The sequence below is a fragment of the Asterias amurensis genome, chromosome 22, assembly GCF_032118995.1.
Source record: "Asterias amurensis chromosome 22, ASM3211899v1".
NCBI classification, from domain to species: Eukaryota; Metazoa; Echinodermata; class Asteroidea; order Forcipulatida; family Asteriidae; genus Asterias; species Asterias amurensis.
In genome coordinates, this window is record NC_092669.1 from 12,859,161 (window position 1) to 12,876,699 (window position 17,539).

At 38.9% G+C, this 17,539-nt stretch overlaps 1 protein-coding gene across 4 annotated transcripts; it reads right to left on the reverse strand.

The window, feature by feature from the left end:
- Positions 1 to 201: 201 nt before the first annotated feature.
- LOC139953646 (nucleobindin-2-like) lies at positions 202 to 17,462 on the reverse strand. Of its 4 annotated transcripts, none has more exons than XM_071953148.1 (12): positions 17,257 to 17,462; positions 16,527 to 16,673; positions 16,171 to 16,278; positions 15,891 to 16,014; positions 11,914 to 12,011; positions 11,064 to 11,246; positions 10,802 to 10,951; positions 10,392 to 10,487; positions 7,893 to 7,982; positions 7,347 to 7,505; positions 6,547 to 6,693; positions 202 to 3,550 (listed from the first exon to the last, which is right to left on the reverse strand). In XM_071953148.1, exons 2-12 carry the CDS (start codon positions 16,644 to 16,646, stop codon positions 3,083 to 3,085), a joined length of 1,743 nt encoding a protein of 580 aa, XP_071809249.1. In that variant the 5' UTR covers positions 16,647 to 16,673; positions 17,257 to 17,462; the 3' UTR covers positions 202 to 3,082. The 4 variants fall into 4 exon arrangements, with proteins under 4 accessions (XP_071809249.1, XP_071809248.1, XP_071809247.1 ...); XM_071953147.1 differs by lacking the exons at positions 10,392 to 10,487; positions 11,914 to 12,011 and adding exons at positions 10,228 to 10,317; positions 13,224 to 13,330; XM_071953146.1 differs by lacking the exon at positions 11,914 to 12,011 and adding an exon at positions 13,224 to 13,330.
- Positions 17,463 to 17,539: the final 77 nt, after the last annotated feature.

Consider the following 17,539-nt stretch of genomic DNA (forward strand, 5'->3'; position numbering starts at 1 on the left):
ATTTGAGGTTGGATAATTAGCAAGCAGTTATTTGGTCTTTTTTCCCCTCAAGAACCCCAAAATCTGGAATAAGTAGGCAGAATATTATGTCTGATTATTATTTCTTATATTTTTTTAAACGGCAGCAAAATCCACGGGCACGTAAAAGTGCTTCAAGAACCCACAGAAAGGAAAAATAAAAGCAAGCAATTACAAACTAAGTAAAATAACCAACCATAGTTTTATTCACCACTCGTTTACAAACTGTACCAATCCCACGTCTATAGCTTAGCGATAAAGAAAGTCAAAACATTGTATTAATACCTGTTGTTGGCCTTTGTTATTATTTCTTAAACAATATACTTTGGATTGTTCTTTAAACACAAACCTACAGAAAAAAAAAGTTTCAAGGCTGGGGTGTGGGGATGGGTGGGAGAAGAAGTCAGATGAAGAGATTTTCTTGTCATCTTTCAAACTATTTTGCGTATGATATGCGTCTGAAGCAGAGGTTTTGCAAAGCAAAAATAAAACAAGATTAATCACCCGTAATACTTCATTTCGAAAACTAAGGCCAAATAAAAATAAAAACATGAGTAACGTTCCCGCCCGCTTCTTTTTTTACAGGCCGCCTCCTCCTTTTTTTTAAATGAACAAAAAAAAAGTTTTTTTCTTGTTTTTCTTTTTCACAACAGGATAAATTTTAACGATCTCATATGAAGAAAACATTAATTTGTGGGGAAAAAACGGCCAGTTGTCGGTCGGCCAATTTAAAAGCAAAAAAGGGGGGGGGGGGCTCATCCTTCCTTTTTTCAAAAAGGCGGGACGCTAACCTTTTTGATTTTTATTTGAAACAATCTTGTGCATTTCGGTAATAGTTAATATATCACACATGGTATAAAGTTGGTCGTGGTGGGGGAAAACGTGGTCGTGGAAAACATCCCTTGGAATATAGTTGCTTGGATTACAATAGTTTTTGAGAAATTAGTAAAATAAATGTTTTTTATCTAGAGAGTTCAAAACTCAATGTTTGAAAACAGTGAAAACATTTAAGGTGTTTTTCCAATTTAATTTGACATTCATCAAGCAATGAATATTTATCAAGTAATTAATATTCATCAAGCAATGAATATACATCAAGCAATGAACATTCATCAAGTAATGCATATTCATCAAGTAGGCCTAATGCATGTTCATCAAGCTATTAATTTTCATCAAGTAGCGAGCAAAGCACAATTTTATCATTCCAATCTTTACACAAAACTAATACATATACTGTGTATCAACGAGGCACTGTAAAATACCTACACATAAATTAGTAATAATTATACAAAATAAATAAACCACTTCTTGGAGATTTTGTAGCTAGGAAAAGATGGCAAACGTTGCTCAAAAACTGTCCAATTATTTGATTCAATTAGTTACAGTGAATATACACCTAAAGCTTGACAACCATTAAAAATAAAATTGAAATGAATATGCAACCATTCTCTTGAAGACGAGCAGAGTTAACTGTTCAAAAGTCAAGACCACCTACCAACTCTATTCAGAGCAAACACTCCCTCAAAAGAGATCTTATGGTTGTACCCGCAAGTGTACAAGATATAGTTATTTCTTAGATGAAATGGAATATAATGAAGTAATCTTGCATTTTTTTTTGTATCGTACACTTTAACATTCCACTCAAGATATTTTGAAACCAATCTCAGATAACAGTCTTACTTTATCCAAGGTAATAGAAAGTCTCAAAGAAAATTTCATCCCACTTCAGGGCTGAATAAAGATTGCATAACAATTTTCTATTTTTAGCAGAAAAGAGCAGGATACCAGTCACAAATTGATCACATGACTTTGGTTTGTAGCATTATTTTAGTAAGCAATTTTTTTTTGCTAAGCCACTTTTTGTGTTTAAGCAGCTCTATGAAATTGGGCACAGCTTATAAGCTTCCCATGGGTGACGCTAGGTGGCAGCAGACTTATAAATCAATGGTTTACGTAAAAGCGCATGTTCAGGATTACAAAAACAATATTTATTTACTTGTTAAGTCTGCTGCCACCAAGAATTTTAAACCTCACATTGTATCTTTTAATATTTACCAATATGGCTGATTAACGTTTTTTAATAGTTGAAATAGTTCTTGTACTTTTTAAACAGAGTACACAATTTAAAGTCATATCAATGAACATTTTAAACTGAAATAATAAAATACACAATGTACAAAGAAAAGGATACAGAGTTCACATTAACAATAGAAAGAGGCAAAATTGTTTGAACTGTTTTAATAATTAATGCAACAAATCATGTTTTTGGAAAGTAGGCTCCAGCCAAAAAAAACAAAACTTGTTTCTATCTTTACCACAATGCAACAGACATGTGTCATTTTGTTTAAGGCCCGGGGCCTAATTCCATAGAACTGCTTAAGCAGAACAAAAAATTACCAGCCAAAATACCATATGACATGCACCATTTCTGACTGGTATCCTGCAAATGTATGCTAAGCACACAATTTGTAAGCAAAATTGCCTGCCTTAGCAGCTTTATGAAACTAGGCCCAGGGGTAAACTATTAAGGACAACCTATTTAACAGCAACAGAAACAGCATTAGAGCTACACAGTTAAGACTCCTTTATTACTACAATTTTATGTCAAACAAACCTTTACCTTTCAAGAATCTCACCAAATAAATTTATTGCCAACAATGGCTGCCCATACCTAACATTTTAACATTTACAAACAGGGCCAATTTAATAGAGTTGCTTTAGCAAAAATATTTCCAACGAATTGTCTGTTAATGTTGTTGTGCTTAGCATCTTTTTGTGCTTAAGCAGCTATATGAAATTGGGCACTGAACGGAGAAATCCAAAGTTAAAGACCAATACATGAGATACATGGTGCTTCTTCCAAAGTTCTGAGCATGTGCAGATGACCAGGGTACCAGTCACAACCAACATGCTTCAAATGGCTTCTATTTGGCTGGTAACTCAAAGCTCAGGAACTTAATGCGTAAGATTTTGATTGTGCATCTTGCTAATACAAAAATATAATCTTGATGAGCTACAGACGTTCACAGCGGAATGTTTTAGAGTTCGGTGAGAAGCAGAAAATCTACTGCGCCCCTGGTGGGTTTCCACCATCAGCGGGAGCAGGTGCACCTCCTTGTTGTTGGGCTTGTTGTTGGGCTTGTTGTTGGGCTTGTTGTTGGGCTTGTTGTTGGGCTTGTTGTTGGGCTTGCTGTTGGGCTTGCTGTTGGGCTTGCTGTTGGGCTTGCTGTTGGGCTTGCTGTTGGGCTTGCTGTTGGGCTTGTTGTTGGGCTTGCTGTTGAGCTTGCTGTTGGGCTTGCTGTTGGGCTTGCTGTTGGGCTTGCTGTTGGGCTTGCTGTTGGGCTTGCTGTTGTTGTTGGGCTTTAAGTTGAGCCTCTTGTTGGGCCTTAAGTTGGGCTTCTCGCTGAGCCTTTAATTGGGCCTCTTGTTGAACTTTAAGCTGAGCCTGTGGATCAGCTTGTTGTTGTTGTTGTTTTATTTCTTCTTGTGCTTTTAACTGTGCTTGCTTAACGGCTGCTTCCTGCGCCTGTTGCTAAAATGAAAACATGCCAAATACAATTAATCACAATGCTCTACGAAATTAAATCAAGTTTAATGGAAAATAATCTCTGAAAATAGCACTGTTTATTGACACACATCTATGAAACTTTGAAAAGTATTGTTTATCACAAAATGTACAAACAAAATGAGAGCAATTCAAAGGCAATGCGTCCCTTCAAACTTTTCAGTCACTAGCAAGTGGGTCCAGTTATCTTGTCATTTAACTAAACCCCAAACTTGATCACAAGTCTATAATAAACAGGACTGCTTCCAAACACTGAACTAAGGCCGTGTCCGAACTGGTGGCTACGGCCGCGGCTACGACCGTTGCCAGGGGTGTTGCTAAGGGCGTCCTATACTTCAATGCATGATGACGCGATGATCCGGCCGTAGCTGTAGCCATAGCCAATTCGGATCCGGCCTAACTTTGTAAGAATTGTGACTGGTCATCAGGTGTTTTAATTAGCTTCTTACAAATGGAGCCGTGAATGGTGAAATGTTTACATGTAAATTGGCATTTTAAAAACTGCATCGATGCTGAGACCAAAGCAAAAGAGCCCTATAATCTCCTCAAAACTCAAGGACTAATGTTTTTATAAAATGCCAATCATGACAATTAAGAAATAAGAAAAAAAACTCTTTGATTATAAATATACGAAACAACAAAATTATAACCACAAAGCAGTTACAGAAGTGAAATTGGCGAAACGAATACAACTGTAAAATAAAGTTCAACAAGATAAAAAATAATTGCAAAAGCAACAACATTTATGGCAAAGTGCATATTGGGTGAGAAAAAAAGCAGTGATCAAAAAATGTAGGGACAAGAAATGAAGTAAGCTCATGGCTGCAAGAAAAAGAAAAAAAACTTACACACAACTCTCAACATAACAACCTTGACCCCACCCCATCACAAAGTCACAACCTCGACCCCACTCCATCCCGAAATCACAACCTTAACCCACTCCATCCCAAAGTTACAACCTCGACCCCACTCCATCCCAAAGTCACAACCTCGACCCCACTCCATCCCGAAATCACAACCTCAACCCACTCCATCCCAAAGTTACAACCTCAACCCCACTCCATCCCAAAATCACAAACTCGACCCCACTCAATCCCAAAGTCACAACCTCGACCCCACTCCATCCCAAAGTCACAACCTCGACCCCACCCCATCCCAAAGTCACAACCTCGACCCCACTCCATCCCGAAATCACAACCTCAACCCACTCCATCCCAAAGTTACAACCTCGACCCCACTCCATCCCAAAATCACAAACTCGACCCCACTCAATCCCAAAGTCACAACCTCGACCCCACTCCATCCCAAAGTCACAACCTCGACCCCACCCCATCCCAAAGTCACAATAATGACCCAACCCATCATCCTTAAGTCACAACCTCGACCCCACATCATCCTCAAGTCACAACCTAGACCCCACCCCATCCCAAAGTCACAATCACATTATTCAAAGTAACACATTTTGTTGTTGTTGATGAAATGGTTAAACAAACAGGTGTAGCAATTGGCAACGCTTGAGTTGTGAATGCTATATCGGGTACAAAAACAAAATAGAAAAACAACAAAACAACAAATTTAACAGGAGAAATGGTCAATCCTTTTCCTTTTCTCAGCCCCCCCCCCAAAAAAAAAAAAAAACACAACAACAATCAAAGATAAAATCAGTGAACCTCAACTCTAACAAAATAAATACTGGCAAAGAAATATGAGAGTGGCAGAAAGCAAGTTGTGCAACAGATTTAAAACAACGTGCTCAGCTCAGTTTGCGCTAGCACCGTGTGTAAAAATACACCTAGCTGTGTAGTGAGTTCTTAAGAACAAATAGTTAGCCAAGTTCTCAAAGAAGAAATCTACTCAGCTAAGTAGATATAAACACATGACGTTACCACAAACTGAACACACATGAATACAAAACAGTAAGGAATGAGAAGAAAGTCTTAAAAGGAGGGCGAGGAGGGGGTGGTTGGGGAGGAGGGCGGGGGGGGGGGGGGGGGGCATGACTTCATCCTCAACAACTAATCAATCAGCTTTCAACACAACATCACTGCATGCTCAATTTATAATCTTTTTCTTTTTTTTTTCAGCTAAAAAAAGTCAACGGAATGTTTTTACCTTTGCTTTCGTTGTCTGATCAGAGTTTCTTCAAATTTAAATTTAAGAGCAAAAAATAAATATAGATTATCAGACATGCTGTGAATAGAATGAAAAATCAAAATAGAATTTGAGATGTAGTCATACATTCTTGGTTTTTGGGGGATATTTGTACAGAAACACCTTCTTCTATGCATTTTTCATTGACTTTGTAGAGTAGAGAAACCTGCAACCATCAAGCTCACAAATTAGCATAGTGCTGATTTTACTCGCTAAGCAGAATTAGGTTACCAGCCAAGCTGCCATGAAGTGTATTGCTTGTGCCTAATTCCCTGGCCAATACCGCTAAGCTACAAAGCTTGCTAAGCAATCTTTATCCACCTAACAGCCTCTTACCATTTTTAGCATGGTAGCTTTTTGCATTGCTTTAGCAGACTACTCTCGAGGGGTCTTCCCGCTATAAACCTCACTACAGTCAAGTGAGTTCGTAGTTGGTCTCAACGTTACACCAGCTTTACAAAAACAGTATCCATAGTGAAGTGGTAAGTGTTTTTCTTCCCAGAGAGTTAGTTTTTGATAGATGTTAAATTTTGCATTGAGTATAGAATATGAATTTTGGTTTTACCCATATACACCGATGTGTGTTAGCACTGTATACTCAGTACTTTCCCGAGTTCAGTGAAAAAAATCACAGGCATATTACTTGGGTGGGATTCAAACCCACGGCCTTTTCAATTCTAGAGCAGTGTCTTACCAACTAGACCACCGAGATTGCCCGGTAGCTAGAGGCAGTTTGAAACCCGTTTTTTTTTACACAAGTTAGTTACGCCAGTTAGAGAGTTAGTTAGTGAGTTTAGTATCGTCATGGTTACCTCTTTCATTGCCTTTTCCGCAAGGACTTTTGCCTGATTGACGGTATTTTGGATTTGTTCGTGAGCTTGATGGAAGTTTTCAGCTTCTTTGTCTGCAGCATTTTGTATTGCTTGATCTGCTAGCTGTTCAGCATTAAGTGTGCCCCCCTGGAACATGGATAACACACCAACACAATCTTACACCAATAGAAATACTGCATAGTCTTTATAAACACTGCAGTCTCTGGAAATCTTAAGAAAGCTTAACACTGCAGAATGATTAGATATATAACTTTTTTCTAAATACTGCAGTATTTCACAAATTTTGCAGACTCCAGAAAATCCAGTCTTAAAAAAAACGGTATTATCTTTTAACAAAATATGGTTAACTGCAGAATGTTACGACGCATCATATTAAGAAAGACTGCAGCATGTCAAGCAAGACTGAAGAATGTGCAATAGACTGCAGAACATTAAGACCGCAGAATGTTAAATTTGCAGAAAGGCAAGACTGCAAAACTAGGACTGCAGAATGTTATCAGAAAGACCACCAAACATTAAGACTGTAGAGTATTAAGTAAGACTGCAGAGTGCTAAGCAAGACTGCAGAGTGCTAAGCAAGACTGCAGAGTGCTAAGCAAGACTGCAGAGTGCTAAGCAAGACTGCAGAGTGCTAAGCAAGACTGCAGAGTGCTAAGCAAGACTGCAGAGTGCTAAGCAAGACTGCAGAGTGCTAAGCAAGACTGCAGAGTGTTGAGAAAGACTGTAGAGTATTTGACAAGTTTGTAACATTGAAGAATCTGTTTGACAAGAAGTCTTACCTGGCTCATCTTGACGGCTCCTCCCCCTTCTTGCTTCTGTTGTTTGAATGCCTCATGCTCTTGCTGCATCTTCAGCTTCAGAGATCGCATCTCATCTTCGATCTTCTTCTCATAGGTATCCAGCTCCTCTTCTGTGTAGATGTCTTTCTCGTCAAGATCCTTAAAGTGAAGGTACATATTCAGTTATCACTCTTAAAGGCACTGTACACGTTTGGTAATTGTCCAAGACCAGTTTTCTCACTTGGTGCGTCCCAATATATGCATAAAATAACAAACCTGTGAAAATTTGGGACATCGAATTACCTTGAAAACTTGACAACCATGCTGCAATTCAGTAAGGGACCCTTGCTAAATTGCTCTTGCTGCCAAAGGGGCTAAAATGTAGCGATATTTGACAAGATTTTACAAGGGACCCTGGACAGTACAACAATTTTTGTCCGTTCACACGAGGGTAAGTTTTGTTAAATTTCACAGCCATGCTACAATTTAGCAAGGGACCCTTGCTAAATTGATCTGGTGCGAAAGGGTTTCAAGTCTTTGTCTTACCTCCCATCCTTTATCTTCTTCAAAGTCATCAGAGTCTGCTGCCGCTAAGAACTCCTTCTTACTGACCATGTGATCCTTGTCAGTATCAATCTAGTAATACAGACAAATCAGACTGGATAAGACCAAGCAATGAGGCCGCTTTTCACACTTTAAAAGGCAGCTACAGCAATGAGCAAGTTCGCGTGTGCTCCATGGATAACTAAAGGTTGACTATTTTGACTCAACTATTTTGGAACCAGCCTCGAGCCTATGGTTTCTTCACTGGTCCCAATAGCCTGTTCCATGCTACCGCTACCCCGTGTAAAGTGCAGATGGGAACCAGTGAAACTTTAGCGAACTGACTAAAAAATGTGCGCACTCGAACTTGACCTAATTCACTGCAAGGTCTATACTCTTCAATATCTAATCAGGGCCTATATGCATAGAGCTGCCAAAATAAAAGGTGCTAAACAAAAAGAAGCTACATAATGTTGTGTGAATGTATGTGTGCTATGAAATGCAAAGCTGGCTGGCACACTAGGCCTTTTCACACTACTGTATTACCGGCTTCACTTGGACCACGCAGAGGAAGTCTTTAGAAAAGGGAATAATAGAAGACCGGGGTGAATTTCACTAAGAGTCAAGACTAGTCTTATCTTGAGTTAGGATGATTCGTAAGGTTGCGTGAATGACCATGTGTTATGAAACGCAAAGATGGGTGTCACTACGTGTATGTACTCATGTGCAGGGCACAGGCCAGGAATTTCATCTTTAAGAGGGCAAGGACGCTTTCATTTTCCAGCCTAAAGGAAATGTCTGAAGGAGCACCAAGTCGAGACCAGGGCCCAATTTCATAAAGCATGTAAGCATGAAAATTCGCTCAGCATGAAATTTCTTCATTGATAAAAACAGGATTACTAACCAAAGTTCCATGTGATTTTCATGATAAGCAAACAACAGCTGAACACCAGTAACAAGCAATATGCAATAAATGTACATTTTGGTGGTAATCCATTTTTTATCAAGGAAGAAATTTCATGCTGAGCACATTTTCGTGCTTCTTGTATTACAAAATTAGGCCTTGGGGCATTGGCGGCCATAGCCTGTTTGGCCTGCAATTTCAAGCCTGCTAGAAGTCAAATGTAATGAGAGTGAGAAGGCTTTATTAATCTGCTTACAATCAAGTGAAGGCTAAGCTGGTTGACATGGGCCCAATATTAAAAAGGGTCAAAGCACACAAATTTGCTTAGCACAGACAAACCTGCTTAGCAAAATCAAGCCACAAACCAAACTCACTTGTGACTGGTAGCCTGCTTACTTGTCAAGAAAAAAATACTTTGCTAAGCATGCTTGACTTAAACAAAAATGATATGAGATCTGAACAGCTAATCAAAAGTAAAACAGACGACCACATGTAACCAATGATAATTTAAAATGATAACATGAGGCAATCAAAATTGAGAATGACCAGGGTAAACAAATCGGCTGAGATGGATTGTTTACAGCCAATCAGAATCGGTGCAGTTTGAAATGAGATGACCAATCAAAACCAGGGAAAAAAGGAGGGTTCCAGTCTCAAAATTCACAAGTTGCTGTGAGCAGGTGACACCCCATTTAACATTCAAATACCTGGTATTCTTATTTTTCTTTTTTTAATAACCGCAGCCAAATAGGATAGTACGTAGAATTAAGAGGATAAACAAATTATTCTTTTCGCACACGAAAAATGCAAAAGGATCCAATTTGAGTTGATAGGCTTTTCAAAATAAAACACAAGCCAATCATATGCATGACATCATTTCAGGTAGCCAATCAAATGCAAGCAATCTGGGCAGTCAGCCAATCAGGGTTAAGGTACAGAAAGAAAAAAATTCTCAACAGCAAATATTAATAAGGGTAGCCGATTTTAGTATTTAAAAAAATAATCACTGCAAATAAATTTTCATCAATCAAAGCCAAAAAAAAAGTTTAGAATGAAGTAAAAATGAAGTAATTTTATTTTTACTTTTTTTAATTTTTGTTAAATGCAAGTCACCAGATACAAAAGGGCTAAGGCTACTTCAAGGTGTGGAAAACAATCAACTATTTTTCCAGGGGCTGTTGCCACTTACTCCTAGGGCTGAAACAGGGTTAGCCCCTTAACAGTTCATACGAACATAGGCTTAGGTATCAACCGTCGGAAGCCTGGCTGGTAGAGCAGAAAGCACTACCTCCCAAACTCTTAGCCAGCAGAACAAATTAAATATTTTCGTAAATGGCAACAACAACAAAACTAAGGGAAGCCGATAAAAACCAAATCTTAGCCAATGAAATGCCAGTAATCACCGCAGTCAACCAATCAGGAATGAGAAGTTACCTCGTTCATAAAATGCTCTCTCATAAGAGATATTTCTTCCAGTTTTTCTCTCGGGTCCGCATTCCCCCGATCTGAATACATCCTCTCAACCTGTGAGCGTACAAACACAAAAAATAAAGAAATAAAAAAGGACTTTTTGTAAAAGAACACTACTGTTACTTTACCTCGCCCAAGACATGTTCCCGCATTCGAGCCATTTCTTCTCTTACTTCGTTAGGGTCAGGATTGCCATCGTTAATTGAATCGTAATAAGTGCGTACCTAGTATGAGAGAGAGAACACCAAAACACAATGAGGGTATCAATATGGAAGAACACTTCACCGCTTCACGTCCCTAACTCTAACCCCCCCCCTTTTGTTTGTTTTTGTTGATGTTTTTTTTTCCAGTTATTTTTTTTCATAAAAGTCGCCAGACACAAGGCCTGAAGGCCACTTCATGTTGTGGGCTACAATCAACTATTTGTCCAGGGGCCATTGCCACCTACTCCTAGGGCTAAAACAGGATTACCCCCTTTACAGTCCATACGGATGTAGGCTTGGGTATCATCTTATATAAGAGTTTGTTTTACACTCACCTGTTTTACAAACAAGGCCTCAAGCTCAAAGACGTCTAGATTGCCGTCGTTGTTTGTGTCGTGTAATTGAAAGAATGTCTTAGGATTGAAGTCGTCTTTCTCAAGGTGATCGGTCTCTTCCCAAACCTCTTCAAGTTGTGGCTTGCTTCCCTACAATAAACAACAATAACAACAACAATAACAACAACAATAAAAACACCAACAACAAACTATCACAATGCGAAAATTGTTGGGCGGGGCTTTAGGGGCGTGTCTGACATACCGGGTGTTTAAGATGCTTCTCCTTTTTCTTGTTATGCTTTTCTTGAAACTCCTGCTCAGCGGCTTTCCTCTTTTCTTCATCCAGCGTCGTGAGCTTCTGTCGTCTCTCGATCTCCTTCTGCATCTCGTAGCGTTTGAATTCCTGTTTCCGAGCAGAGTCCGCTTTGTCCAGATCCTCAGTGGCCTGTCAGAATAAAAGATTGATTGTGAAATCTACAAGTTACTACTGACAGGAGAGGTGCAGAAGGTTCCAAAAGACCAAGTGACTGATGACATCACAAAGGGCCGGTGCTAAATTTTGTGAATAATAGTGGCTTTTTATATAGCGCACATATCCGTTAATTAGTGACATACCTGGCGCTCTGAAAGGTATGTGGGAGTACGTTTACGTTATTAGACCATAATCCTTATTACCATGTTAAGGTTTACAAGGTGCTGTGACCAGGAACACCGAGTGGAACCCCTTCGTTTTTTTTTATAAGTGCACTGGGTTCTTTTAGGTGCGTTACACAACACACAGGACCAACGGCTTTACGTCTCCATGCAAAGGACAAAGCATCATGGTTAAGTGTCTTGCTTAAGGGCACAGGTGTCACCATTGGTAATCAAACCCACACTATGCTAATCAGAAACAACAGAGTCTGTATCCGATGCTCTTGGCTGCTAGGCCGTGACATGACATGATTGTGAAATCCATCTTGATTTTCTCCCATTCAAATCAATGTAACCAAACCAATTGGAAGGAGAAATAGTCTGATGGTTCTTTTTGTACAATGAATAATAATTAGCATCTTTTACTGTTACTGGATACAAGGTCAATTCAAATATGAGGCATTGAGGTCAAAGGTTACCTTTTTCATTAGGTTAGTGAAGTCCATGTCTCCGAAGCCTTGACTATAAACATCAAGATGGGCGGATAAAGTCTTAAAGTTGTCTCTTCTGTCTGGAGCTGGCATTATAAGAGATCTGATTGATAACGATCTTGTACCAACATTCTTACAGGCCAGGAATTACACATGCCATGGAAGCCAAGGCCTGCGTTGCCCCCTAGTCTTGGCCTTGGTGCCCTTTCAGAAGTTTCCAATGGAAGTGCCCGTTACAAAATGGAAATGGCCTTGCCCTCAAATAGATGACATTCCAGGCCTGTTCTACCAACAAACTATTGAATTGTAAGACAGATGTGGAAGTGCAGAAAAGCTGCGGCCTCTAGTTGCCCCACTAACTGTTCTTGGTGCCCCATCAAAGTATTGACAACATGGAAAGTGCCCCTTGTAAAATGACAATGAGAAATCCCACTAAAAAATTGCATTCTAGGCATGCGTGAGTATCTAACCCATTAGCTTAGCAAATTCATTCACGCTTAGCAAATTCAAATTCATGCTTAGCATCATGTGGGCTGAGCCACGCCCCTATTAGGAGCAGCATGTGTTTATGATAGCTTTAATGATCTATGTGTTTTGGTTGGGGTTAAATGTTGATGCTAGTCTGTGATTAAATCAAGCATGAGTGCATGGTGGTTGGGGACCTGGCTTCTTATTGGATGGTTGCACGTTTAAAATATTGATAAACTCACACTTCGACCTTTGACCTCTGAACTTACCTTTGAAAGAGAAAGGGGAAACCCCATCATTCCTGCAGAGTTCGCCTGCAAATTGTAACCCTTATAAGGCACTGAATAAATGGGGGAGTGATACATTCATTTAAAAAAATAACATTCTTACCTGCTAAGGATCATTATGGCCCTAAAATGTAGAATAAGTTTCCTAGATACAGATCAGAAATACCAGCTCACTCACATCATTCAAGACACTCCTTAAAGCTCACCTGTTCCAGCAGGCTTAGAAATCGTTCAACTGTGCCTCAGCGCCTTAGAACTAACTTTTGATTTTGGCGCTCCACAAATGACCTTTCAGGCCTGTATGCTTTGTTTTTGAAAGGCAGGCACCAAGGCATTTTCTCCTTGGTAAAGGTCACCCACGAGGAAATTGTAAATTTCTACTGGAGCATGTCAAGGGCACCAAGACAATGACCAAGGGGCATGAAGGCAATCGACTTTGTTGCCATCGTTAAGTATCAGGCCTGACCTTTGATTAATTGCCTTGGTGCCCTTGCCCTTTCAAAAACGAAGCATACAGGCCTGTGAAGGATTGGAAAAGGTTACCTTTTTAATGAGTTTTTCAAAGTCTTTTCCACCGAACTGATCCATACTGTTGATATCAATATGTCCGACCATGTCATCAATGGATTTCTGGTCCATAGAGCGGTGATCTGTTATGGGATTGGGGATGAGGCAATGTTTATGATCAGGAAGCTGCAGGGAATGGCAGTGTAGTTTAAGGGCACTGGACACGTTTGGTAATTACTCAAAATAATTGTTAGCATAAAAACTGACTTGGAAACGAGCAATGGAGAGCTGTTGATAGTATAAAACATTATGAGAAATACATGTAGCTCCATCTTAATAAACATAGTTTTCAAGAAAGAAGTAATTTCTCACTAAAAGAACTGAACTGTATTCATGACCTCAGCTGAGGTCTCGAATTAAAGAATCTGAAATGACACAACTTGTGCGACAAGGGTGTTTTTTCTTTCATTGTTCTTTTGCAACTTCGACAACCAATTGAGTCCAAATTTTCACAGGTTTGTTATTTTATGCATGTTGAGATACACCAAGTGAGAAAACTAGTCTTTGACAGTAACCAATAGTGTCCAGTATCTTTAAATGTAGGGTCATAAAAAAGGTAATTACTAACAAAATCAACGACCATAACAGATTAAATTTGAATTTAAGAAAGGATTCATGCGTGAATCGTTCAACAGATTTCTGAATGTTGGTGCCCATTAAAGAATGCTGCGGCCAGGAATGCAGTTAGTACCTGCTGTCACTTTGCTATAGATTTAAAGTGGATAGATTTGACACTTCAGCTGAAACAGTTTACTTTTAATGCACGATTCTTTTATAATTCTGCCTTTAATTTAAAGTTGAAACCAGCATTATGTTGTTGTTGACAAAACCAATCTATGACCCTACCTTTAAATCAATTAAATCAGAAAAAAAGCTGTGCATTAAAACCAGTATTTAGGTTGGACTCTCATCTAATTAATCTACCGTAATTAAATCCACCTGTTGCCTTAATTCTAATTTGTAACAATGGAAGAATTGCTGACAGGTGGTTTTCATACCTTCTTCATCACCCAATCCTGCAATTACATGTCTGTCAAAATGCCACTGGCACTAAATGTTCTATCTTTTGTTATGTAATGTCACTGAGCCTTCTAGAAAGACTCCGCTAAGGTTGCTATGTCAGAACATTATCCCTTTAATAAGAAACTACGAAAGGGTTTAGGGCGCTCAGCCATGCAAGGAGTTTTTTTTTCATGCGGCAAGTATTCAGGAATGAAAATCTTGTCTGAGCCTGAAGCACTATTTCTAGGAAAAAGGAAGTGGTTTCATAAGATTTTTGGGAGCTGAGACTAAGAGGAAATTTGTCTGTGTAGAATGTCATGATCGTTATCAGTCAGAACCCAGGTTTAGCGTCCATGTCAATGCAAGCACCTATATCACTACAGGTATGCGAGCGCCTATGTCACCATGCAAAGCACCCATGCCACAAGCAAGTGCGCATGTCACTATGCAAACCGCCAATGCCACTATCCAAAGCGTCCATGTCACTATACAAAGTGCCAATGTAACCATGCAAAGCACCCATTTTGCCATGCAAAGTGCCCATTTTGCCATGCAAAGTGCCCATTTTGCCATGCAAAGTGCCCATTTTGCCATGCAAAGTGCCCATTTTGCCATGCAAAGTGCCCATTTTGCCATGCAAAGTGCCCATTTTGACATGCAAAGCACCCATTTTGCCATGCAAAGTGCCAATGTAACCATGCAAAGCACCCATTTTGCCATGCAAAGCGCCCATGCAACCAAACAAGGCACCTAGATAACCATGCAACCCCTCCGACTACAACGATTCCATAATTCATTTCTGACCTGCATTTTTAACTTCACCATCAGCCGTACCATAATCATCAAAGACTTCAGTTTTCAACAAAATTACAAAAATATGTTCAGCGTGCAGCATGTGATAATAAGCAAATGAACATTGGGACTTAGACTTTTATTATGGAACATCTATCTTCAACTACTATTCAAACTCCCATGTAACCAGACCGAGGCTGGAGGAAATATATAGTCTGGCCCCTTGATTACATAATTAAGAAACAATATTAAAAAAACTGCATCACTTATGATGGGCAAAACATGATAAAAGTCTATTAATAGAGGGCTGTCAAAAATAATCGCTAAAACAATTTTGTTGAAATAAAAATCGGTAAAAGCAGGAAATAGCTGTTAAACAAAAGGCTGACACACTACTTTCACAGCTAACAAATAAACCAAAAGAAACATAAATCTTGGTCAAAACAATGGAATAATGTGAAAATACATTTTAAAAAAACTATGGGAAAATGTTGATTGAGGGAAAATGTTGGTTAAGGGAGAGCTGATATTGAGATAAATATGGGCTCTCAAGGCTTCAAACTATGGCTTACTCAATTTCATAAAGCTGCTTTCAGACCAGTTTCTGCTAAGCAGAAATGAGCAGGAAACCAGTTACAAATTATACTGGTAACCTTATTCTGGTAAGCATGCTTAGCTGCTTTTCTGTGGTCAAGGTCTCGAGATCCACAATACTGGAGTGCTCCTTTTAACCTCATTTGCAATTTGTAAAACAGAATCTGAACGGGGCCCAAATGAACAGGGTCTTTTATTAATTGGGCCCAGGTGTTTGTATTCAGATAAACAGGATGTGTTTTTTAGTATACTCACTGGCTTGTTGGAAACGTTGCTTGGCAACCTGTCTCAATCGTTGAATCTCAGTGCGTTTCAAATCATCTAGTCTGGCTCTAATCTTGTCTGAAACACCATCCATGATTTCTGACATTTTACCCGTCTAGAATCAAAGATCAAAGACAAATAATTCAAAAACTTGGGAATAAAAAAATGAATAAAATGTATAATGTTGGAATACACCAAGTGAGAACACTGTTCTTTGACAATTACCAAACTTGGCCAGTGTCTTTTAAAAAGCTACAGTATTTGTACCCACCTTCAAATCATCCAGACTTAAATCATCCAGTTTTTTCTTCATCTCCGGGTCGTTTTCCAGCGTTTTTACGACCATTCTGAGATAGTTGTCATACTCTAGTCCAGTATTCTGAAAATATGTTTAAATAAAAACATTGTATGTTTAATCTTCCCCAAAGCCTTTTTTTCTCCTAGTATTTAATTTTTTTTATTTGAGCCATAATTTAACATTGACCGTACAGTTTTGGAGTTGTAATGACAAGTCCTTGTCGAGGTATTGCTAAGACCACATGATGTCTTAATGGTATTGTAATGTCTCGCGGGGCATTTGAGTTTGTAAAGACGAATTTTCTTGTTTTCCTTCTTCAAAATACTAACCTCTACTTCTCCCTCCTCCTCCTCCTCAGATTCTTCAACTTTTTTGTCGAGGACCGGAGCTGCTTGGCACAGAGCCAGCACCGTCACTAAGAGAAGAATCTCCTTCCAAAGATTCATCATTGCACGTTTTGTAAAGGTGTCTTAAACCTGCAGATTTAAAATGAAATTGAGGCCTATAACTTCGGTATGGCACAACCACTTTTTCACTCATTTTTACAAAAAGGGATCTCATTGACATCGAGGTAAATTAGTAATAGTAGAGCCAGTAAACTGGGGTGCTGTAGTGTATAGTGTATTCCTTTTTTCGAAATTTTGACATTTTGACCGATGTCAAAATTTCGAAAAAAGGAATACACTATACAGCGCCCCAGTTAGGTCTAGTCTAGTTATTAGATGCTATATATTGTTTCATATCAAATGAAAAAGTCGTAGCGCCATATCATATTGAAACTTAAAAAAGAAAATGTTGACTTGAATTGAGACTGACCGACTCCCTGTGACAAATTGAGTTGCAATTCATTTGGTCAGGGAGAGCATGGTCAGATATGGTGATGTCGGCTTTTGTGTGCGACCTGTCTCCTCAATAAAGCAACGATACAATGTATAGCAGCTAAGCATTGTTTGCTATTTGATTTTTATTTCTAAATAAAATGGAACCTCCCATCATTCATAATTTTAATTTAGCATTTTAAATTTTATTTAGAGAAAAAAGGACCCATTTTTTACTCACCTTCTTAAAAATATAAATGTTTGTCAGAACTAAGTTGCGCTGCTGTCACCTGCTTAGGTTCACCTCGAATTGCATTTATAAAGTAGTCAAGTGCTTTATAACTTTGAATATATCCTAAAAACTTACACCATATTGCAGTAAATTGCTGTTTAATTTTTGTTCGACGACCAACTGATGGTAAATCGACGTGTCATTTACCAACAACACAAAACCCATGAGGAAATTTCAACTGGTAACCATACACAATGTAGGATAAAAAGCACTAGTTGATGGGCACCAGCCA

Excerpts from the sequence above, each read along its gene's own strand:
- LOC139953646 (XM_071953146.1), bottom strand. The coding sequence starts at position 16,646 with ATGATGAATCTTTGGAAGGAGATTCTTCTCTTAGTGACGGTGCTGGCT. Across the intron at positions 7,506-7,892 it reads AAGAAGATAAAGGATGGGAG|GATCTTGACGAGAAAGACAT; the intron begins GTAAGACAAAGA and ends CTTCACTTTAAG. Across the intron at positions 6,694-7,346 it reads GAGCCGTCAAGATGAGCCAG|GGGGGCACACTTAATGCTGA; the intron begins GTAAGACTTCTT and ends TCCATGTTCCAG.